At 39.8% G+C, this 23,523-nt stretch overlaps 4 protein-coding genes across 8 annotated transcripts; 3 read left to right on the top strand and 1 right to left on the bottom strand.

Annotated features, from left to right (window-relative positions):
• Positions 1-23: 23 nt before the first annotated feature.
• LOC109704600 (probable prolyl 4-hydroxylase 7) lies at positions 24-1,452 on the top strand. 2 transcript variants are annotated; one of them, XM_020225361.1, is made up of 3 exons: positions 24-329; positions 456-541; positions 860-1,452. In XM_020225361.1, the coding sequence occupies exons 2-3, from the start codon at positions 470-472 to the stop codon at positions 1,235-1,237; spliced, it is 450 nt and encodes a 149-aa protein (XP_020080950.1). In that variant the 5' UTR covers positions 24-329; positions 456-469; the 3' UTR covers positions 1,238-1,452. The 2 variants fall into 2 exon arrangements, with proteins under 2 accessions (XP_020080950.1, XP_020080949.1); XM_020225360.1 differs by having other exon boundaries at positions 26-329; positions 456-631.
• A 152-nt stretch (positions 1,453-1,604) lies between these two features.
• LOC109704599 (zinc finger CCCH domain-containing protein 34-like) lies at positions 1,605-9,458 on the top strand. Of its 4 annotated transcripts, XR_002214437.1 has the most exons (5): positions 1,605-2,434; positions 3,150-3,260; positions 4,257-5,723; positions 6,024-6,204; positions 8,594-9,458. XR_002214437.1 is itself a non-coding variant. In XM_020225356.1 (4 exons), the coding sequence occupies exons 1-3, from the start codon at positions 2,366-2,368 to the stop codon at positions 5,721-5,723; spliced, it is 1,647 nt and encodes a 548-aa protein (XP_020080945.1). In that variant the 5' UTR covers positions 1,605-2,365; the 3' UTR covers positions 8,594-9,458. The 4 variants fall into 4 exon arrangements, 3 of the variants coding, with proteins under 3 accessions (XP_020080945.1, XP_020080948.1, XP_020080947.1); XM_020225356.1 differs by lacking the exon at positions 6,024-6,204; XM_020225359.1 differs by lacking the exon at positions 8,594-9,458 and having other exon boundaries at positions 6,024-6,510.
• A 1,441-nt stretch (positions 9,459-10,899) lies between these two features.
• On the top strand, positions 10,900-13,699 carry LOC109704597 (transcription factor HY5-like). The gene is made up of 4 exons (XM_020225354.1): positions 10,900-11,434; positions 11,776-11,950; positions 12,148-12,304; positions 13,625-13,699. Exons 1-4 carry the CDS (start codon positions 11,353-11,355, stop codon positions 13,697-13,699), a joined length of 489 nt encoding a protein of 162 aa, XP_020080943.1. The 5' UTR covers positions 10,900-11,352.
• Positions 13,700-15,455: 1,756 nt separating this feature from the next.
• On the bottom strand, positions 15,456-22,428 carry LOC109704598 (ABC transporter C family member 3-like). The gene is made up of 11 exons (XM_020225355.1): positions 22,006-22,428; positions 19,358-21,887; positions 19,030-19,116; positions 18,314-18,943; positions 18,049-18,213; positions 17,603-17,897; positions 17,281-17,495; positions 16,571-16,876; positions 16,391-16,454; positions 15,998-16,237; positions 15,456-15,903 (listed from the first exon to the last, which is right to left on the bottom strand). The coding sequence occupies exons 2-11, from the start codon at positions 21,884-21,886 to the stop codon at positions 15,800-15,802; spliced, it is 4,635 nt and encodes a 1,544-aa protein (XP_020080944.1). The 5' UTR covers position 21,887; positions 22,006-22,428; the 3' UTR covers positions 15,456-15,799.
• Positions 22,429-23,523: the final 1,095 nt, after the last annotated feature.

Here is a 23,523-nt window from a genome sequence, read left to right as displayed (position 1 = left end):
AAATGGAAGTGTGATTTAATTCTATTGAATGCACCTTTTACCTTATCATTTGATTTCGAAGGATACATATGATTTTAAATGAGTAGCAAGGTTCTAATGTGTGTTGTAGGCTTAATTCTCTTAGTTGTTTAATCATCTTGGTTGCATTTCTCAAATATCTGTATTTAGGATCAAAAAACAGTCAAACTAGATTTTAATTTCTAAGCTAGTTTATTTAATTTTTTACTTCAACTCACCCTGCTAATTTTTTTTATTTTCTCTTGTTTGTAAGGATGATATTATCTCAGAGATTGAGGAAAGAATATCATTATGGACCTTTCTTCCTAGAGGTACCTCTCTGTCTTACCAGATAAAATTTTAGTTCCCTTTGCTTTTTAACTTAGAATGTCATTGACTTCAAATTTCAAACTGGTCATTTTTCATTAATTTCCAACAATGTTCTTGTGGTCTCTCAGAAAATGGAGAAGACATGCAAATTTTGCACTATGGAGTTAATGAAAGCTACGAACCACATTTCGACTACTATCGGGATAATTCCGAGGTAGTGTCTGGTGAGAATAGAATTGCAACAATTTTACTATATCTCTCTGATGTTTCTCATGGTGGTGAAACAGTCTTCCCGAACTCTGAGGTGAGAACATTTATCCCTATAAGCGCCTCCAGTTGCTGCAGTCATCAGTGACTTCACATTTTTAAGCCTTTGGATAGAGATGCAAGGAATTTTCTTCATGGCTATTGTTCTTGAGCGGTTCTGGGTTCATATGTAAAGCACGGACATCTGTAGCCCGTATATAACCAGTAGTATGCTCCAGTTGTTGTTTTTCCTTCTTAAACTATCTCATTCTTTTCAATCCAACAGGTAAAAAACACTCAACAAAAGGATGAGACACGGTCAGAATGTGCTGTGACTGGCTATGCAGTGAATATTGTGAAGGGCAATGCCCTTCTAGTTTTCAATTTGAATCTTGATGCTACGCCTGATGAGCGTAGTCTTCACGGCAGCTGTAAGGTGCTTGATGGAGAGAAATGGATCGCAACAAAATATATCCACGTTGGAGCATTCAGCGCCACAAATGCCACAAAGTCTCTGGCGGCTTCCAGTGACGTTGAGTGCACAGATGAGGATGACAATTGTCCGCGGTGGGCTGCAATTGGGGAATGCCAGAGGAATCCAGTCTTCATGGCAGGCACTCCTGACTACTATGGAGCGTGTCGGAAGAGCTGCCACATTTGCTAGATCTTCCAACTTAACATGGAATGGTTGCTTCCATTAATCATGTACACGTGATGTCTTCTTTGAAACTATCGTGATTTTTTGTAGTTTATTTGGTATTTTAGAACGTGTCTGTTGATCTTTTTCTTTTCTTTTTTTTTTCTTGGATCTTCAGTCTTTTTCTGTAAAATCAATAACAATGCTAGCGGAGCAGAAGATAGTACTCAGTTTTCAGATTATATGTTGTCTAGCAATTGTCTCTTTCAGAGTTTATTACATTCAAAATCAGCATGCCCTGTGTTAGAGCTTATATCTAGAGATTCCTTGTGTATATTTTAACATATCGAGATTGTCCTCTGAAGTGAGTGGTGTTCAGATAATCGAAGCATGGAAGTGTCATGATTGTATTAATCAAAGTATAGGTCATCGGAGATCCCCACTATATTATTCTCCAGTGAGGCAGCAAATCAGGTGATAAGTTGTACTGCCAGCAGAAGCCTTTGTGAAAAGTGTCTGCAGATTCTTTTACAAGGGGAGTGTACCTCCCCGCTTCCTACGTGAGCCTTCTTCTTCAGCCTGAGAGAAACATATTAATTTCAGATTCACTGCAGCTTCAACTCACTTTGCAATGTGCATGGAATAATGAAGTCGCAGAATTACTGCAGCTTCAATCAGTACCTCAGATAAAGGAATTAGTTGCCTGACTGCCAACACACACCTCAGAGAAAATTGCTTGAATAGGAGCCCACTTCTGTTGCAAAATGGTGTACACTTTCAGGGTGTTGTCCATACTTTTCTACATCAAGATTATCAAACAAATTTGAAACGAATTTTAAAGCTGCATGGACTACTTTGATGTGCCATATCCGTGCCGCATTGGCTCCCCATATTGTTTTGTTTACACGATTCGAATTCCCGCGGCGAGGGTGGTCGAGGGTCGCAATGCACCCGATACCCGGAATTGTCGTCTATATATCACATGAACAGCGCGATCATATGAAGCCCCAGGAATCGGAGCGAAGCCTCTTCGAGTCGCCCTCTCTCCTCCTCTCTTCTTCTTCAATTTCATCGCATAGCTTCGCCTCTCACCTCTCACTGAGGCGCTACTCGTTTCGATTATCGTCTCCTCTCTGAGAGAGAGAGAGGTCATCAATGGAGGAGATTCGGAAGAGGAACACCGATTGCGTCTATTTCTTAGCTTCCCCTTTCACCTGCAAGAAGGTTCTCTACTGGCATTCCCTCACGCCTTCCAATTTGTTTCCATTTTTTCGAATTAATTTGTAGTTTATACTTAATACTTATGAATGAGCATGTTGTTCTTTGAATTTTTAAGGGTTCTGTTTCATGTCTTACTTAGCCTTTTTATTTTCTGATTTGATTAGCGGAGAATTAGGGTTTGTTAGGTCGCAGTGAATGTGATAGATTCTGTTTCGCACAAGTTTATTGTTGTTTATAGTGGATTATTTGACTATATTTTCTTTTACCCTTTCACGAAGCTTTTGCTAAGCTGTGTTAGTACAGTTTTTAGTTCATCTACAGTTACTGCAAAGGAATTGGGCAGATTTTGGGTTATTCTTTTTGAGGTGATGTTATAGATTTAGTAGTAACATATCTTGAAGTGGGAAATTGATATAGCTCTCCACTGATGAGCATTATCTTGTTCTAGGGTTTTGGCAACTTATATACGTGTTTTAACCTGCGATGAGAATTATCTGTGATTTTCAGTTTATGATTGTTTCAGTCCTTTTTTTTTTTTTTTTTTTTTACTCTCCATTTAAGAATGTTTGTTTGCTTGAGAGATGATACAACTCAGCTGACAAATTCCATTACCAGGGTCTTCATATTTTTTATAGAAGACAGTGTTCGTTGTTTTCTCTTTGACACCATTAACATTGTAAGATAGCTTATGAAGTTTATTTCCATATTCTCATCTCAGGGGAGTCGATGTGAGTACCGTCACAGCGAAAGTGCCAGACTTAATCCGAAAGATTGCTGGTATTGGTTGAGAGGAAATTGCCTTAACCCTAACTGTGGCTTTAGACACCCAGTAAGTTTTCGTTTTGTTTTCTTCTTGTTTAGATTCTTTTTTCGGATACTCACATTTTAATACGCTCTAGCAATGGAAAATCATGTGCAGGCTAACGGTAAAATGTATCTTGTTCTTAGTGATATTTAACCTTTATTAATGCTTGGCAAATACTCGCCAAATCATTTGGTCGTGTAATGCATGCTAGGAGGTTGATCTATGCTTCCTATGTTCTTCAAAGTGCTATCGTTATAACCTTAGATACTCCTTATAAAGGCTGGTTTGTCATTATGCATTCATCATATAGATTATGCTTTCTTCCTTTTTCAACTGTTAGACATGTCTCCAATATAGTGTTTCTGCTTAGCACTCAATAGTGAACTAGTGATCCTCATACATGGAGATGGTATTTATATAATTTTAAGAATATTTCAAGAAATAACGATGATTAATATTATATTGTAATTCAACTACAAAAAAATTAGGTGCTGTTAATAGCAAGGCGCAGGAAGCTCTCCTCCTTTTCTTATAACTCTTAGAAGAGAGATCAATGTACAGCTTAAACAGAGATCAATAAATCCTCCTTGCCTAACTAATTGGGTTCAGCTATATGAATCCTCCTTTTTTTTCGCATTCATTTCTGTATGAGTACTTTCCTAGACCAGAAATAGGGAGTCTTATATTTTGCCACTCTCTTTATTCTATTCTTTCTTTTCTACTCACTCTTATTTTGTAGTGCCTTTCGCTTCAAGTTAGTCTGCATCTTTTGACAAGAAACTTTTGCTAGCACTATGACATAATTCCACTGTTGAAAAGTTTATTATATGTAATTGATGAGCTCAAGTGCTAAAAGCAGTATAGTGATAAATGTATATAGCCTTATACAGCCAGTCAACTTTAGTATCAATGGCACTTCACTGTTGACTTTTCTTTTTCTCATTTTACCCCAACTTATGCTGTAATATCTATGCTCTTGTTTCATTTATGAAGTTTACCGATCAATTCTTTTTCTTGCAGCCTTTTGAAGTTTCCTCAAGACCTCTCTCTGAGCAATCATATGGTGCTCTTTCCTCTGGCAAGGCAAACATCCCGTGCTATTTCTACCGTCATGTGCACTGCATAAAAGGTGATCAATGCCTTTTTCTGCATGACTTTTTGCCTGCTCCAAAGCTTTCAGGAGTTGCTCCTGAAGCCACTACAGGTCTCTCCATGGGTAAAATAGCTTTTGCTTGCAAGGATAAGGTACCACCATCAGGAGAGTTGCCCGCTATAATTCGACCTAAGGACACATCTGAGCTTATCGAGGAAAATCAGTGCAAAGAGGTGTCTCCACAGCCAGAACCATGCCCTCTTTTGGAAGAAAAAGCCCTCTCTGTTGACTCAATACCAGAATCTAAGGAACATGCTATTCCTTTGCCTGAGAGTTGTTCACATTTCTGGTCAGATCAGAGTTCTGAGGAACTAGCAGAAGATTGTTCTGACACGGAAGATGTTACTAACCTAGACGCTTCTCCAGGATTTGATGTGCTTGTGGATGATGGATCAGAACAATTAGCTGATGAAGATGATGCTGAAAACCAATTGGCGCAGAAAGGAGAGTCAAAGATTCCTTATCGTCATAATTTTTCAGATGATTTTCAGGAGTTAGCTGGTTATGATAAGAGCGACTTCCCAGATCATGAGTTCTTATATGACTCTTACGATCGTTTGGGTCTGTATGAAAGAGAATTGGAGTTCTGTAGGGAGAAGATATCAGAGCGAATGCTTTGTAGAAAAAGGAAACCTCTGTATACGGCGTATGAAAATGATGCCCGAGATGGTGGGGATCTTCAGGGCAATTTGAGGAAAAGGAGTAGGCCTGATTCAGAGATCCTGCATTCATTTTGGCCAGGTTATGACAGTAGGGCCCAACTTGTTAGGCATGAAATGGGTTGGCATCATCGTCGTAGGTTAATTTTAGAATCACCGAAGATTGCAACCATTTCACCTTTGTATCCTAAGCAACCTCGAAAGAAGAGAAGGAAGAAGGCACATAGGAGGAGAGGCACGAATCATTCTTCCAGATCTGACAAAGATATTAAGCTCACATCTCCATTGGTGAAATCTGCTGTAGTTACTGCCGACTTCTCTGGTCCAAAAACTCTCGCGCAGATTAAAGAAGAGAATGGTAGAGGCAATTCAAAAGGCAGCGGGTCTGCGATCAACATACATCAGTATTCAAGAAGCCATTTGTCTAATGATTTTGACTGGCCCAAACCATTGAATGAACTTCTGAAGGGTAAGAAAAGGCCTCAATCGATTGATGGAAATAATGGAAGTGATGTCTTGTCAGACATAGGGAATGAACAGATTGCTAATGGAAATGTCGAGAAAGATTATGGGAAATATGAGTATAGTTTTCTATCCAAGACCCACAATGGTGATGATGCTGAATATGAAGAAGTTGACCTCCAGAAAAAGCTTGCTGAAATATTCAGTCAATAGGTATCTGCTCATTTTGACTGACAATGTTATTCCTGCATCATTCTATATCCCCTTTTTTTTCCCCTTAGGTTGCCTCTAACTTCCATTTTTGTCAGAAACAACTAAACAAGTATCAGTACCTTAGTATAATTGCCTACTGGTGTCTTCCCCCTCCTCATTTGATTTTTATTTTTTTTTGGTATATTCCATAACATGCTTTAAATTTTAAAAGTTTAAGTCTCATGCCTTTTGAAACTCTTTACTGGATTTTGTTGGCTGTGATTGTCACGTAAATGGCGGCTAATTTCATTTTGGCAAAAGCCAACTTTTTCTAGGATGACAATAACCATCTTTACAAGGAAGATGCAGTTTAGACAGTGCTATATTTATAGTTTGTGGAAAACGAACTTGTAATTTGATGGATTCCGACCAGTAACCTGCTCATAGAGGGTGTGTCTCTACTTCTATGGTCAACTGCTGTAGACAAAGTGAACTGAATAAGGTGAGCACAAGCTTCAATCATTCCATTAGGACCATTTTCCCTACATGTATTGTTTCACTCTTATTGGACATCAGTGGGAGATGCTTAAATGTCTTCAATTACGTTGCCAACAATCGTTGGAGGACAACCATAAGGCTTCCAATAATGTGTATCGCCTATTCTATTTGTTTATATTTGATTGCAATAGGTACTCCACTGGCTTAAACCCGGAAATATAATTAGTATCCATAATCTTTTGGTCTATTGCTGCTTTAGTCCTGTCCTTTGCGCATCTTCTATAGTTCAGTGTGGTAGAGGCGACGATTTTGTGATACTTGTAGTTGAAGTATTCTAAGTTACTTGCATGATTACCGACCGTCCCTAGAGTAAGTGGCAAAGGGCTTGACGGTTGATATCCGAGGTCCCAAGTTTGAATCCTAGTTGATTCACATTTCCAGCTAAGTTTATTTCTAAATGAAATAAACGAAGCGGGTAGCGTGTTACCTATCTCTCAAAAAAAAAAAGAAAAAAAAGTTGCATGATTAATTAAAATGGAGGGGAAGAAGAGGGAGGGACCAATAGGGATTCAACTGTTTATAGAGAAAGATAAGATAGGTAGCAACCTTTTACAAGACAATGAAGACATAATAGCTAGTTGTTTTGTTTGCTATTTAGACTTTTTCTTTTCTCATTATGTTGTTAGTTATGAAGGCTCCAGTGTCAGATAGCTTTCTCAGTTGCCGGGTCAAGAGCTGGATTTGAGGTCTGATTTAACTCATATAAATTCATATCTTCCTAGTCATTCCTTTCAAAGTTCAGTGTTTTCTTCCCTGAGTAGCAAAATTCAGATCATATTAATCTGAGACAGAATTAGATTTAAAAAAAAGGAGATAGAGAAACTATGCAGCAAAGGGCTTTTTCAAAGAAATATGCGTTCCGCTAGTCTCGCAGCTTAAGAAACCCAGATTGCTGTCATCTATTAATGAATGACAGATGATGGTAAGAACTGCATTGAGGATTTTTCGAAGTTCATTCCTGCCCCCCCCCCCCCTCTTAAGCCAATGTGCTAGTATTCATAAGTAGTTTGGTCATATCTGTTATCTTTTATTTTGAATGGTCAGAGATTTTCTGGCCATCCATATTAGAACACCACAAGGCAGCAACCTGATGTCTTCCATCTGCATATAAAGACAATGATGACCTTCGTTAATTAGACAAATTAAAGCAATTAGCTACTTCCTACTTCACCAGTCGCTAAGGTGGATCTTAAGTTTAACGGAGGAAAGTAAAGGAGGGAATTGGACCCATGGGAGACTAAAACAAGAAGACCAGGTTAAATTGTGATCATTCTACAGATTTTTTTTTTTTTTTTTTTTTTTGAGAGATAGGGAGCATGCTACCCGCTTCGTTTATTTCATTTAGAAATAAACTTAGCTGGAAATGTGAATCAACTAGGATTCGAACTTGGGTCTTGGGTACCAACCACCAAGCCCTTTGCCACTTGCTCTAGGGACAGTCGGTATGTGTGATCATTCTACAGATTCAAAAGAAGAATTCTGATTCTGTGTGTGTGTGTGTGAGAGAGAGAGAAAGAGAGAGAGAGAGAGAGAGAGAGAGAGAGAGAGGCTGGTAACTTAGATTTTTAAAGCTTTAGTAGTTAAAAAAAGCATAAAGCTTTAATAGTTAAAAGAAGCATATGACCGGAGTAGAGAGATATATGCACCAGCAACCTACTAATTCGGTTAGACTGTTTCTCAAATAGTGTATTCCTTTCCTACCCATCCACCTGTCCCAAACGGAGATCACGTCATTCCCCAGATCTCTAGACTGAACGTTCTCCAGACCCATCACTAAAATGAATCTGCTGAAAACACACCGGGTGAATAGGTGGTCCACCGTTTCCTCTTCCACCCCACATAGCACACAGGTTGTGGCCCCTGTCCATCCTCTCTTTGCTAGGTTTTCCGCCGTTAGGGGCCTCTTCTTGAGAACAAGCCAACAGAACACTTTTACTTTAAGGGGTATAAAGCCGATAAGACCTGCCACCGTTAACTACTTAGGGTTTAGGGGTTCGAATTGACTACATTTCCATGTTTTGGTTTGCAGTCGCAAGATCAAACGATTTAACATATACATTGCCATAAAAGAGAATTAATTGAGGAAATTAGATTTTAACGGGATCATAAAGTCGGCGGCATAATATCCTTTTCTGCCGACTTTTACTTTTGTTTGACTACACAAAACTCGGGTTTTGGAGGCACCTCTATCTGCCGAAGTCTAGCTGGTTTAGTTACACCGCAGTCAGTCCCAGGCGAAAAATTCTTATTTTGCCAACTTAATTAACATATATAGTTCATTAGATTACGATGCCATAAATATTAAATACCCCATTGTATTGTTGCATACATAGATGGACTGAGAGATAAGCTTAGGAGGGAATCGGATTCATGGGAGAATAAAACAAGAATGCTACCACGTCAAATGATGAAGAGGAAAGGAGAGCCCCATAATTAAAGCTTAATATGACACAAAAGGATACGAGCCCTGAAGAAGGAAACTAGGACGCAGTTCCTTTTCCAATTGGCAGGATGAGATACCTATTACTCAAAAACAAAAGGAGAGGAAAGCAACTTCACATTGCAGGGGGAACGAATATTTATTGCTTTGGCGAATTGCGGTAGCTGGGACCGCTCAGCTAACTGATTTGCCCAACTGTTCTGTTCGACTTTATTACTCAGATCTAACATTTTCCTGGAATTCTAATTTAAGTGAACTGGTATTTATTTCGACTGACGTCTTGTTTTGCGTCTTACTCCTGTTTCTCTTGTTTCTCTTGTTTGTTTTTTGATATTGATGCTAAAGCATAAAGAACATACCATCAATGCTTCGACTCCTCTCCTGTGCAGAAATATTAAATTATTCGGGGGAAATGCTGCTGTTTAAGTTAACCATACCATTTGATCATTAGTTGAAAAATCAAAAGTTTAAGTATATATGTTGGTGCCATGTGCAACAACTGGTCAAGACTCGAAGAGCCTTAAAACGTATGATACAATGTAATGCACAATTTTTGTAAGAGCTTTACCATATAGCTAGCTAGACACGGGTAAGCTAGGAAAAGATGCAGAAAAGGAAGTATGAAAGGGATGGGCAGCCCTTTAAACACAAGAGAATTGGTATGGTATGCTATGCCGATGCTTTCACTTCTTCTCTAATCCTTGTTTAATTGATATGCATCTTCCCTCCCACAAGCAGCTGCTGCTGCTGCTGCTGCTGCTGCTGCTGCTTCTGCTCTCCTCTTAATGGATCTGGCTGATGGAGTTAAACCGTTTCAAAGCAGCAGAAGCAGGGGCTCCTTCCAGCCTAAAGCAGAAGCCAAGCCATCTTTTTGCTTGCCGCACTTCTTGCTTTTGCTTGCTTTGGACTGAAGGGAGCTCCTAATTCTTCTGCTTTTTTTTTTCTTTTTTTTCTGTTTTTTTCTCTGGGCGTTGCTGCATATGGATCATGGGCTGCCTCTGTGATTTCGGCAGAAAAGGTGAGCTACGATTTTGTATTGACTCTCACTCTTTTTTATGTTTACTTTTCTATTGACTCTCGCTTTTTTTTTATGTTTATTTTTTTTTTACAAAGGATAGTCAAAGTCAAGCACTTGGTACATCTGATACATGTTTTTTTTTTTAAAAAAAAAATAAATAAATGAACCTCACATTTCTACAGTGAAAAGAAAGATTTCTAGAAACCCATATTGAAAAGAACAATTTATTTCTTTTTTTTTATTATTATTATTATTTGCTCAATATACGATAGATAGTATGCTTAGAGATTACTGTTACTATATGCATTTGTCTTTGTCACAATCAATATGTTCATGTTCATAAACTTAAGTTTTGATAAGTGATAACCAGTGTATAGTTTATATTCAATAGAGCAAAGCCTTTTCCCTGCTGTTTTTTCCCCAAATTGTTAAAGCTGCTTTTATTGTTTTCCTCTCTTCTCTTTATTAGCAGTGGCAGTGTGGAGAGTTAATGACAAGTATTTGAACAGTGCGGGGGAAGAAAGAAATTACTGCTACTTCGAAAGTCGACCCATGTTGACAGAAAATTGCTCTTTTGTGCGTTACCCGAAAGTACATTTAATTCATTCAAAAATTTAGACAATCTAAAATATACCTAATTTTGGGTGTAAAAATATTATTGCTCGAGTGGATACTTGTCCACTGTCCCGTTCCCGTCATGGCCTAAGGTGACCCCGACGGGAGTGAGGGACAAATGAATTATTAACCCACTCCTCTTCCTCAACATGTTTGCACGTGACACACTCACCCACCTCATCTGCAATTCACCCTACAAAAATTGAGATATCAATTTTCTTCTAAGAAATGCTCAAGTCAAAATGTACAAATTGATGCTGCGGGCAAAGACGCGTAATAATTACATTATATTATAATAACACATTCAAATTTAATTGATTAATTCAAATTAAATAAATTAAAAAATTTAGATAATAAAAATAAAATTTTGAAATATTAGATAACTAAGTCTATAAATGATTCGTAGTTCAGATAAAATTTATTAATTTTTTTACTTTTTAAATAAATAGAAAAGAATCGTTTTGAAATATTCTTCCAACAGGAGCAAGTATTTGTTTGGCTGTTGTAGATTAATAATAACTTTCACTAAGCACCTATTATCACGATCACAAATATATTATTATTAAAATAAAATGTCTAATCTCACGGGAAAGAGATTACCTTCATCTTTCCCGAAAAAAAAATCCTCCAAAAAAGGGTCCCGATGCAACGTACACAAACCGACTCACCCGCCCGCCACCAGATCAGCGTCTGATCCGACGGCCCGCATCACCACACGCTCTTTCTGTCTCCACCTTTGGATCCGGTCCGTCGTTTGTGGCTCTAACTCTGTCCACGCTGACCAGTTAATCGCCCTCCGATCTGTCCCTATCGGACGGTCCGTAGTGCTCCTCTAAACCCCCAAACGCGTCCAAACCTCCCCCTTTACGAACAGTGCGCATTACTATTAGCTGATCAGCTCCCCTTCCCCTGCTCTTACCTCCTACAACCGCAGCAGCAGCAGCAGCAGCAGCAGAATTAGAAGAAGAAGAAGAAGAAGAAGAAGAAGAGATTGGAGAGATTGGAGAGATTGTAGGAGAATGCAAGAGCAAGCTACGAGCTCTCTGCCTTCGAGCAGCGAGAGATCCTCGAGCTCCGCGCCCCCAATGGAAGTCAAAGAGGGTAATTACGCTTTTGTAGGAAACTTGTGTTTTCCAACTTATTATTAGTCGACGTAGATTTTTGGCCGGAAAAATGCGATTTTTTTTTTTTTCCTCTGTTCGGTTCCGAAAAGATGGGATTTTTCCTTATTAATGCATGGGTTCGCTGAATTAAGTTAGCTTTGGGACTTGGGTCGACCAATGCGCCTCTCCCTCGTTTTTTGTTTCTCCCTCCGGAGAAAGAAAAAGAAGAAAAGAATTGGTTTTTTGGGTTCACAGCCAGGGCTTGCGTGTTCGGGTGGGTGGTAAATTCCTTAGTCGATCTCTGAATAAAATAAAATTAATTGTTGCGTTGCTGGTCAGGCGTGGAGAGCGACGAGGAGATACGGAGAGTGCCGGAGTTCGGGGCGGGAGCGTCCACCTCGGGCCGGGAGGCCGGTTCGGCGGCCGGACCGGACCGGACCCAGTCGTCGGCTCAGACCGGCCAGCGCAGGAGGGGCCGGAGCCCCGCCGACAAAGAGCACAAGCGCCTCAAGAGGTGGGTTGGGTTTGGTTTGGTTTGGTTTGGTTTGGTTGTTTTCGAAAGAAGAATTTACTGGTACTAGTACGACTCTTTATCTGCTCTCGAGCTCTCTGCGATTCATGATCTCTCTCTTCTTTTTCTCTCTTCTTTATTTTATTGTGTGTGTGTGTGTAATGGAAATGGAAATGGAAATGGAATGGAATAATATTTAGGTTGCTGAGGAATCGGGTGTCGGCGCAGCAAGCGAGGGAGAGGAAGAAGGCGTATCTGAACGATCTGGAGGCGAAGGTGAAGGATTTGGAGAAGAAGAATTCGGAGCTCGAGGAGCGGCTCTCCACATTACAGAACGAGAACCAGATGCTCAGACAAGTATGATTTTTTGCTCTTTTAACTTATCCTCTCCCCTCTCTCTCTGTCGCGTGTACTGCCGCTCTGTCTTTGATTGCTCTGGCTCCCCATTTCACCACTTTCTAATCATCCTGTTATTTACTGTACTATGACGCACTTTAAAATTATTGTGTCGTAATTTGGAACGCCGGGAAACTTTGATCCGTAAAATGCAGTTGTAGAAACTGCCATTTTACTAGGTTAGTTTCTCTTCCTTAATTTCGCTGTACGTAGTAGTGTGAAAAACAGAAATCACTACGGAAATACCAAGTAGTACTTCTAGGTTGGATATATCCCGCACAAATCCATTTGTAGTTGGTGCCTGTTTGGTCTGGCTTCTAGAATTGCTTCTCTACTCTAGAGGAGTAGGAGTAGGAGGAGTCGAGGCAGCGTCTCCCTTTTTGTTGATTAAAATTCTGAGCTTCTTTCTCGACCGAGAGTCTGAAATGAACTCTGAAAACTGAAAAAGCTAATCGCCATTTTGAACCTTTTGCTTCTAGCTTCAGCTTGAAGATGCCAGGGGATTTTATTAGAAAACTGTTAGAGAGATTCTCGGATAGCTCACTGGGACAACACTTTCTTAGAAATTCTAACCATGCCATAGAGCCCCTTGTCACATTACTGGGGATCTTTAAACGTGTTCTTTGGCACGCCCTGGAAGGGAAAGTCATTACCACAACTCAACTTTTACCAGTTGCCGTGTTGGCTATGTCATATTAGTGATGCACTACCAGATAGGCAGATACTTAGGCTGGCCTTATCCATTTCAAAACTTTATGCTTTAGAAAGGTAAAACCTTATGTCCTACGGAAAGCATTATTGATTCGTCGGGTTGATTGCTTAAATATCCATTGCCGCATTGATTGAATTGAGTAGGTCTTCTGCGTCAGTATGAGCTAGTAATGCCAGAAGGTGTGGTGGGAACCAACTAAACATTGGGTCAATAGATACTGACCACAACATGGAGTGGCATTTCCTTTCGATACGTCTAGTACTTGTAAATTAATTTGGGCCATTCGTTATTGAGATTAAAGCACGCGAGCATTAGTGAGTTAAACCTTCGAAAAGGTAGGGTCGTTATAAATCCGCTTCGATGACGGCATGAAGCTTTGATCATCTATCGATTCTATTGGTGGACCAGTTTAAGGCATTTACTGTGGTTCTGATCCAGTTCTTTGTATTCTATTCAATCAGAGCTCTTTTTGGTTCGGAGCTCCTTTATCACTTATTTTGGTACATATATGGGTTTATTTTATTTTTTCATCTGTAAAGCCATCTTCTAATGGCCGTTACTTCTTACAGATACTGAAGAATACTACTTTGAGTAGGCGTGGGGATCGGGCTGTAGCAGTGCCAACGGAGAAGGTCCAGCAGTAGAACGGAAAATAATCATCGGAGTACGGGCTTATTCTTGTAAGAACTACGCTTCCTCTGATTTACCCAAACAGCATCTTTCATTTTTCGTGGTTGGCCTTGAGTTTGCTTAATCATGATCTGCAATCATTCTAACGCAGTTGTGAGCTGCTTTATGTTAATTTGAGAAATTGACCTGTATTACACTGCAGTGCAATTTGATTGCCCTGTATGAAGAGAGTCGGATTTCCGTTTTTGTTGTTTGTGCTTTTTGATCCTGTGATTGTTCAGTTTATGTTTTTTTTTTTGTGAGAATGATGTTCTGTTTCTGTTTAGTTTTAGACTGTAAAAGAGGAAAGATAAATAAAAAAGACGAAAGTGGAAATTACAAATTCGAAACCAATCTTGTAAGCATGAAGTTTTGGCGACTTTCTCTAATTGGGAAATTGTTTGAGCCGTTGCTACTCGGTTTAAGTATAAATTTCTCAAATATATATATATATATAGTATATATATATATATATTAATATATATATATAGGCTGGAATACTATAATAGTAAACGCTCGTTTTTTTGCTATCAAATTTTTAACCTTTTTGATGAAAAAATTGTAGGTCGGATGATGATATTAGTATCGGTTAGAGTGAAAATGTCCCCTCGGGTTGAGTTGGTCCCCACTGGGTTATAGTATTTTTAATCAATGTTAGAAATAATGAAAAGAGTTGATCCAAAGGTAAAAAACTGGGTAGAACATGGTTTTATATATATATATTTATATATATATATATATATCAGATTCTTTGACCAGCATGCGGAGGGAATGGTGGAACGCGGGAGAAGAGAAGAAAAAGAAGAGATGAGAGAAAGAAAGAGAATGAAGCTAAGGTGTTATGGTGTGTTGTAAGTGTGTAACGCCAACATTTGGCGAAAAAGATCAGTGTAAGAATGATAACGCGTGGGCCCATTCCATGCACGTCACGAGCTTTCCGCCATTGCAGATGGGGAGAGCATTTCTGTTCGTTTGGATGGATGGTGGACCGAACGACTTTATTGATTTTACAATTAAGCGAAACCAACTGAATCAAAATTTTTGTTTGTATCCGTCAGTTCGGACGTTATTAAGTACCTTTATAGTGAGAAACTTTAAAAGACTATAATATAGCTTATAATTTAGATTATGATTTTTTAAAAAAAAAATATTTATATTTTAATTTAATTGATATTAAAAAAATAAAAAATAAACCCAAATAATAATGGTAATATTTTATCTTAGATGAACAAAAAAAGTTTATTTTACTCTTTAAAAATTTTTAAAAGGATAGTATATAATTCAAAATTTCAGTTAAAAAAATATTTCGGTCTCATTTAATCGGTTAATTCAGTAGGTTCGGGTCTTCAAATTGGACATGGAATTGTAGCACCAATAATTTAAAGTTTTAGATCAAATCAGGTTGTTAACAACCAAAGAAAGGGTCAATCAAATCTTTTTACGGAATAGGTTGCGGTTTGATTGATAGTCAGACTTCTCTTGAGATTTACAAGGAATTTACAGGGCTAGGCTCTGATTTCAGTGATTGTCGCCAAATGAATGAATCAGTGTTTATTATGGGTCCACAGGTGCATCACATTTAAGTGAGAAGCATCAATCAGTAACGATTTAAGAGAGAATGGGCTTCACAATTATCAAAGAGTGTGTGTACAGCAGTATATCATCTCTCCCATCTAGCTCAATCCTAACAACTCATAAAGCAGGTGAATTATTCTAAAAGTTACACCATCCTAAAGCTGTAAAACTTCTTTAATATTCAACGACAGTAACATTACAAGCCCGATATTATAACCCCATTTCAGCCCTTAACTTATCTCTGACAGTTTTACTGCAGGATCACATCAAAATGTGACAGTTTGGTCAGCTCCAAAGCACACTGCAATTTTGAATTCTCCTGACTTTTGGCCTGTGATTAGTAATAGCCTAACCCTGATTTACTTACGGATCAGTACTGATGATCAGGATATGGATACGCTGAACAACTATTTACCTGTTCATTTTTCGGCATCATCGAAGTTACTTTGATCTCAATGAAATTGGTTTAACCAACCCTAGTTTTTATAACAATTTTTTACCTAACTGTAGGTCGACCTCATAGTATACTCGGAGACGAGCTTCGAGAACAAGGATGACTTGTTCTCTAGCAATCTTGTTGGTGTGTCATGTTCCACAATCAAACCTGTTCAGAATTTAAGGCAGATAAGATATCGAGAATAGAGAGAGAAGCTCAATAGTTGGGTGTTGCGATTATAGGTTATTCGGAACGGACTAACCGTTTTCAAGAAGCAAGACCATATCGCTGTCAAGGACTGATGTTATACGATGTGCGATCGTAATCACTGTTGACTCAGAGAACTGCTGCCTAAGTGTTTTCTGGATTAGGTTGTCAGTTGCTGTGTCAACTGAAGCGGTTGCTTCGTCCAGAACCAATACTTTACTCTTCTTCAGTATTACCCTTCCTAGACAGACAAGCTGACGTTGACCCACGCTCCAATTTTCACCATTCTCAGTCACTGCAGATCGACATTGGTTACTCAAGGAGAAGCCCAAATCATTTGAAAATCCAACAATTGTCAAAAAGTAATCTTTTAAACAAAATCTAATCTCATCAGTGCTGATTCATTCAGATAACAACGACTTGTGTGTACTAGAGACTGATATCAGACCTGGAGAGTCCAGCTTCAATTCTTTCTTTCTAACTTCTTCTCCCAGCTGACAGGAATCCAAGGCCTGAAACAGAGATCAGTTGAATTAAGTGCTTGATTATCTAACCACAGAATTAAACTATTCTTAAGGGGCCATATAATGTGTTGCAGAAATATAAAAGAAGTGCACGATCGAACTACCTCCCAAATTTGTTCATCAGTGTATTCTTGAAGAGGGTCAAGGTTGGTCCTCACAGTTCCCTCAAACATGGTCGGATCTTGCGGAATAATGCTCAATCTGGATCTCAGGTCATGAAGCCCAATGGTGCAGATATCAATACCATCTATAATTATCTGGCCAACAGTTGGATCGACGATGCGGAAGAGCGCCTGTATTAAAGTAGACTTGCCGCTACCTGTTCTTCCGACAATACCAGTTTTCATACCTCCAGGGAAAGTGCATGTCAGGCCTCTTAGCACAAAAGGCAAGTGTGGAGCGTATCGTACCTGCATCCAAAACAAATCAGTACCCAGAAAATAGGAGCAGCTACAGAACACAATTCAGCATCTATAAGCCCCAATAACAAATTTCTCATGAATTAATTAAACTTGGTTGTACAGTTGCACCTTTCAATTCTATGGACTGGTAAAACATCAGTTATGACTTAGACTGTACGAAACTATGGAAATTACACTATCCTTTGCATATCTTCAGGGCCGTCATGCTCAGTTTCTTACTTCCTAGTCTATTTCCTACTAATTTGCAGTAATAGCTTCAACCTTTTGAAGTGTAAAACAAATAGAAGCACGTAACTAAAAACTGAAACAGGAGATATGGTGTCAAATCTGCATCCAACAATAAAAAAAGAAAGAAAAGGAAGATGGCAACTTGAAAAGATGATGGAATGTACCTGGATGTCGCGAAGCTCTACTTCTCCCTTGGAAGGCCAGTGATGATTCAATCTGTCTTCTCCCATGGTAAGGGGTGGCTCACTAGGAATGCTAGTGTACTGAAATATTCTCTCTACAGATATAATTTTGTTTTCTAGGTCACAAAGATTCCAAATAACCCACGCTTGGATCATATTCAAATTAAGTCCGTACGTCACCGCAAGACCGGCAAGCCCTAAAAAATTGAAGAGTCAAAAGTTGTTGTTGGCTTCTAGATAACCTAGAATTTACTTTCTAAAGTAGCTCAAAAATAAATTAAAAAAATAAAAATAATTTCCCTACCTGGATCGATGACACCGGTTGGGAGAGACACCAAAAATATCAAAGAAAAGGCAAAAGTGAATGATGAGAACATATCCAAACGAAAGCAGAGCCACTCCCTTGCTGCAGCATTATAAAACTTGGGTCGAGAGTAATCATCATTCAGATGATAATTATTGTCTACGAATTGTGATTCCTTGCCAAAACTTCTAATTGTTGCTGAGCCAGTCATCGATTCAGCAAAATGCTGAATAATGGGAGCTTTGCACACTCCAACAAGCCTTGCTAGTTCGCGTGCCGTATCTAAATAATATTGCTGTTCAACAAGACAGAGAGGAAGCGAGGTGATTGAAATTTTGATATATTGGTGAAACAGAGTGTTGATTGGAAGGATCATATCATTCATTCAGCAAAACTCACATCAATCCACTCTAATGGCGAGAAGGAAAAAATGGTGAAGGACATACCTGATACCAAATGCAGGCAGCAATCACTGGAATAAAGATGATAAAAACCTGCCACGCTACCTGTGACATCACTGCAATGATACCAAGAAGTTGTATGACTGAGAAGGCAAAGGCACCAACCCGACTTGGAATATTTGTATCCACTTCATTTTGATCAGTTGAAGCCTGCAACGACAACATTAGTTAGTTCAGTGTAAGCAAGAACGCAATATTACAAATTTCTCCAAATTTATTGAAATGATAGAACTCATCATGCATGACTTACTCTACTAAGGATACGGCCGCTCGGAGTGGAATCAAAGAATGACATTGAAGCACGGAAAATACGTGTATGCATCTTATTGAACAGTATTGTTGCAGTCTTATATCCGGCTGTGACAAGAAGCAGAGCTCTTACGAGGATACACAAAGAGCTTCCAAGAGCCAATGCGACATAGACATAGATAAGCACTGATCCACTAACTGGAGGTTCGACATCTTCCGATACGGGAGCTGCCCAAGCCATCCAGTAATTACTACCGATTTGAAGGGCTTGAAAAAGAATTTGGGCCAACAATATGAGGGGCACAAATGCTCCACTATATGCTGTTGTCATATATTTCCAGTAAACCCAAAATCCAACCTTCCCTTTCTCCCTCTCTTCTTCTTGAACAAGTTGCCCCTTCTGCTGGGCTCCTTCATCGACTTTGCCATTTTGGACATCCTTCTTATCTATTTTCTGAACCTCCCCTGAGATTATCTCTGTTTTGCTGCTTGAAGAGTCCGTTGTGAGCTGCATCGAGTCGAGGGCAGCCAAAGCATCCTTATGAGCACCAACAAGCTCCATGAACTCTGTTCCTGAATCAAGTATCTCACCATACTTGCCTGCTTGTGCTATTTTCCCATCTTTCATAACCTACCACAATGAATGAATAATGCGTAACATGCTGTTGAGAAGCATAAAGTAGCATATATGTAATCAATGCAAACAGCATAGCTTACCAAAATAAGGTCAGCTGAAGGTAAAAATTCGACCTGGTGGGTGACATAAAGAACTGTTTTCGAAGCTAAAAACCCAAGCAAACATTCCTGCAAATTTTAAGAGAAGGTCACTTAGAAGCTGCCATTTTTGTAGACTCATTAACATATTTGAAGGGGGTTTTATATTATCCTTGGCATGATTGAGGGTAAAAACCATTTCTATGGATTAAAAAGTCCAAATAGTTTGTAGCAAGTAGATACAGTTAATCGTAACTATGAATGACAAATTAAAAAAGAAAGTATACAAGTAAGGCATGCATAACCTACTTAAAAGGAAATTATACAATACCTTAAAGAGATGAGATCCAGTATGAGCATCGACAGCACTAAATGGATCATCAAAGAGATAAACGTCAGCATCTTGATACAAAGCACGGGCTATCTGAATCCTTTGTTTCTGTCCCCCACTCAGGTTGATGCCTCTCTCGCCTATAACAGTCTGATCTCCGAATGGCAAAATCTCCAGGTCTTTCTTCAGAGAGCATGCTTCGAGAACCTTCTCATACTTTTCGCCATCCATCTCCTTGCCAAATAATATATTCTCTTGAATCTTACCACTTTGTATCCAAGGTGACTGTGCGACATAAGCTGTCGATCCGCACATCTTAACATCTCCACACAGTTTCGGAACTTCACCCAATGTGCAAGAAAGCAAGCTCGATTTGCCAGAACCAACAGTTCCACATACGGCTACCCTCATCCCTTTCAGCACTCGAAAATTCAAGTCTGTCAAAGTAGGGACTTGAGAAGAGGGATCCCACGAGAAACTTCCGTTGCGTACCTCAATTGCAACATCTGAACTATCACTTGGAAGCTTTTCTACTGCATCAGTCGGCAAGTCCCCAAGGCATAGAAATGATGATATCCTATCAAGAGAGACTTTGGTTTGGATTATCATGGAAATTACGTCAGGGAGAGTGTAAATTGGCTCTTGCAAGACCCTAAATGTCGCTAACGATGATAGAACTTTTCCTGATTCTAACGGAATCCCCAGCATCATGCAAGCTCCAAAAGTGACTACCGCAACAAAAGTAGGTGCCCCCCAGAAGACAAATGTCACCATCGCAGACGTATATACGTACTTCCTTAGCCAATTCGTCTCCGCTTTCCTTAATTCAATTATCCTGGATAAGAACTTCATCTCCCATCCTTGGAGCTTGAGAATCCTCATGTTCCTTAAAATCTCGGACATGGCTTTCATCCTAACATCTTTAGACTCCATCATCTTCTCCTGAAACCTCTCTTCCATCTTCCCTAGGGGAATATTGGCGATCATAATGACAATGGTGGCCCCAAGTGCTGCAAGCGAAGCAAGGCCTAATGTCGAATACAAGATCAACAAGGCGAGAGTCACTTGCACCGGGACCAACCATAGGTCATGCATGTACCAGCTGAAAAGCCCGATCCTGTCAGCATCGACGCTCATTAGATTTACGATTTCCCCGCTTGTACGACTCTGCCTCGATTGGCTAGACAAAGTGAGGCCCTTCTGGTATATGATGGAGACAAGGAAAGCTCTAACTCTGATCCCTGCCTGCTGCAATCTGAAGAACCAGTGCCTCTGCGACAGGCCCTCAAGAAGCTTCGAAACGACGAAGGCAACGACCAATAGGTGTCCTTTGTTCGCAAACTTGTTGTTTCCATTGAGATACTCAACAAAGTAACTGATGAGGTAAGGACCGACGTAGGAAGCTAGGTTGTTGACGAGCGCATAAACTGCGGTCAATAGGACTTGGTCCCACGAGGACAGCACCAATGCTTTGGCCAGCTTAAATGTCGTGATCCTACCGCCGCCGCCGCCACTGCTGCCACCAGAAGCTGCACTTCTGCTGCTGGTGCTGCTGATGTTAGGAGCAGTCGCACCCCCACCACCGCCAGTGAGTGAGTCGAGCTTGGCCTTAAAAGTTGGGAAGACACTATTAACGCTGTCCCTACTATCTAACGGTGGGACATCCTTCAGTTCTAGTGTCTTTTTGTGGCCGACGGAGAGCAGAGGGCCCATCCAAGAGAAAGTGAGGACGCTTAAAAAACCGGCATTTGTGAAAAGGGAGGAGGCGCTTTGCGGGGCACTTGCGTAGCGTGACTCAGCAGCATTATTCTCGTTCCCGTTCAAGAGAGGCTCCTGAAGAGGAGCACCTCCGCCCGGGCTCATCTTGCCAAAGAATCCGGCAAAGTTGAGGATCAAACTCGAAAGGATCGACACGGAATGGAGAACCCACAAATGGGTGGGAATAACAGCTCCAGGGTCCCTCGAGTAGAAGAAGGAGAGAGCAAGGGAAGAACAGGAGAGGAGGAAGAAGAGACCCCACCAGATCCTGAGAAATGGCGGGAACCTCTTCTCGCCGCACCAGCCGAATTCGAACAGCAGATAAGCGGAGGCGGCAGACCAGGAAACTACCCTAATGCCGAAGTCGAGTTGGGCGGCGATGATCTGCTCATCATCAGACCGCCGCCGCCGCCGCCCGCCGCCATACAAGAGGAGGAGGAAGTTATAAACAGAGAGGATGAGATAGAGGAGAGCCAGGGCCAGGGAGGAGAAGAGAGCGAGCTTGTAGTGCAGGAAGCTCTTCTTGGTGTTGTTCTCCGCTCGCTCCTTGGACGACTTGCCCGCCCTGCTCCTCCGAAAGAGCCAGACAGAGGAGAGGGCGAGCAACAGCCCCACGTGACACAGAACAGAGAAGCCATGTAAAATCTCGGCTTCCGAAAACAATTCCCCGCGCATTTGAAACCGAAACCGAAACCGAAACCGAAAGAAGAGGTGAGGCAGAGGGGCCGACAGACCATTCGCAGGGGCCCCGCCGGGAGGAAGAGAAGCCATGCTGATCAAGAATGACAGAATAATAATAACAATAATAATAGTAATAATAATTTACTGGGTAGCGCATTACTCTCTTCTTAAATAGAAAAAAAAAAAAATAATAGTAATAATAATAATACCTTTTTCCCTTTCGACTCTCTCTCTTTTTCTTTCTCTTCTAGGGTGGATTTAATGAGATGGGCTTCTCTTCGCTCGTTCTCCTTTCTGAAACTCCGGAGAGTTAGTTAATCTTATATATAGCATAGTAGAGGGAGAGGAGCAGTGCTCTGCTTGTGTGTGGCTACAGAAATAGAATTTAGATGGTGGCTGTGGTGGTGGTGGACGGGTCAAAGGCGGCTTCCTTAGGGCGCAAGCTAGCGCGCCTTTCAAGTTTCAACGTTTTTTAAGCGAGCGCTGGACTCTCCTCTTTTATCGTCTCTCCCCTCTTTCTCTCGGGTGGGGACTGGGGACAACAAGGAAGCCACTCTCGCATGGGGAAAACAAAGATTTAAAAAATCAATGAATAAAAACGAAGAGCAAAAGTTAAAAACATAAACCAAAAAAATACAAGAACAGGATGTTTAAAATGTATCGTATGGTGTGTTGGATCGAGCGAGTGGGAGCGAGGAGATCGAGGGGAAATATTTATTATAAACAGCCAGTGTTTTTTTACTCTTTTGTCGGTATATTCAGAAAATTTGAGGCAGGGGTCGACGAGAGGAATGGAGCGTGCAAGCCATTGAGGTTAACATTATGGATTAAAAAAAAAAAAGAAGCAAAAGATAAAAGAGAAATTAATTTGATAAACACGAAAAATAGGAATAATAACAATAACAATACTAATAAGATTAATGGAGTTGCAGTGAATAATTGTGATCGTTTCTTTCCCTATTCATTGCAGCAGGTGGAAGGATCAAGACGAGGAATTCTACACAGTCACACTTACACCACGTTGTCAATAACAAATCAATCATATTTTTTTTATTTTTAAACAAAAGTACAATAAAAAAAAATTATAATCATGATAGAATATATATCTCTAAAAAAAGATATTTGATTGATTTGTTACACCACGTCACTGATATATCCGTTGTATTTTAGAATTTTTCGACCAAGGAGTATCTGATACGCTTCCAGCTTTAATGGATTCTCAATTAGTGGCGGTTAATTTTTTAAATATAACAGGTACTAATTCACAAACAACCAATGCAGATTTAGATGTGCTGCAGAGTCGGCATCTAGCTCAACAGCCAAGTTACGTAACCACTCATTAACCTAATTTAAGAAGAAAAAAAAAATACAATTGTTGGTGAAAAACTCAAAATTTTGAGTTTGAACTTATTTTATTTGAACTTTAAATTATTTATTATTTATTATTTATGATTCTATTTATTTACTACTTTATTTATTTTATTTTATTTAATTATTTTATTATCTTTCTTAATGTGAAAGAAACTAATGGAATTTTTTTTCCGTTCCGTTTCTTCCGCGTTACGTTGGGCGGGTTCCGCTTCTTTCTCGTAAGAGAAAAAACGTAAAATCCTCTTTCCTTTTTAGGTCTTTTTCCTTTTCTTCTTACTCAAGATAGAGCAGGTAAAAAAGATTTTTGATCATTGGTTAATCTCTATCCATTTATTCTTTTATCTTTCATTTTTGAA

The sequence above is a fragment of the Ananas comosus genome, unplaced genomic scaffold, assembly GCF_001540865.1.
Source record: "Ananas comosus cultivar F153 unplaced genomic scaffold, ASM154086v1, whole genome shotgun sequence".
Lineage (NCBI taxonomy): Eukaryota > Viridiplantae > Streptophyta > Magnoliopsida > Poales > Bromeliaceae > Ananas > Ananas comosus.
The sequence above is the reverse complement of the archived record's forward strand: the minus strand, read 5'-3'. Positions and strand labels throughout refer to the sequence as shown.

Bases quoted from the DNA above. Each gene is read 5' to 3' on its own strand.
- LOC109704597 (XM_020225354.1), top strand. From the start codon at position 11,353: ATGCAAGAGCAAGCTACGAGCTCTCTGCCTTCGAGCAGCGAGAGATCC. The intron at 11,435-11,775 runs GTAATTACGCTT...GTTGCTGGTCAG, and splicing joins CCCAATGGAAGTCAAAGAGG to GCGTGGAGAGCGACGAGGAG. The intron at 12,305-13,624 runs GTATGATTTTTT...TACTTCTTACAG, and splicing joins AGAACCAGATGCTCAGACAA to ATACTGAAGAATACTACTTT.
- LOC109704600 (XM_020225360.1), top strand. From the start codon at position 470: ATGCAAATTTTGCACTATGGAGTTAATGAAAGCTACGAACCACATTTC. The intron at 632-859 runs GTGAGAACATTT...TCAATCCAACAG, and splicing joins CAGTCTTCCCGAACTCTGAG to GTAAAAAACACTCAACAAAA.
- LOC109704599 (XM_020225356.1), top strand. From the start codon at position 2,366: ATGGAGGAGATTCGGAAGAGGAACACCGATTGCGTCTATTTCTTAGCT. The intron at 2,435-3,149 runs GTTCTCTACTGG...TTCTCATCTCAG, and splicing joins CCCCTTTCACCTGCAAGAAG to GGGAGTCGATGTGAGTACCG. The intron at 3,261-4,256 runs GTAAGTTTTCGT...TTTTTCTTGCAG, and splicing joins ACTGTGGCTTTAGACACCCA to CCTTTTGAAGTTTCCTCAAG.
- LOC109704598 (XM_020225355.1), bottom strand. From the start codon at position 21,886: ATGGCTTCTCTTCCTCCCGGCGGGGCCCCTGCGAATGGTCTGTCGGCC. The intron at 19,117-19,357 runs GTATTGTATAAT...TAAAATTTGCAG, and splicing joins CTGGATCTCATCTCTTTAAG to GAATGTTTGCTTGGGTTTTT. The intron at 16,877-17,280 runs GTACATTCCATC...TTTTGGATGCAG, and splicing joins TAGAGCTTCGCGACATCCAG to GTACGATACGCTCCACACTT.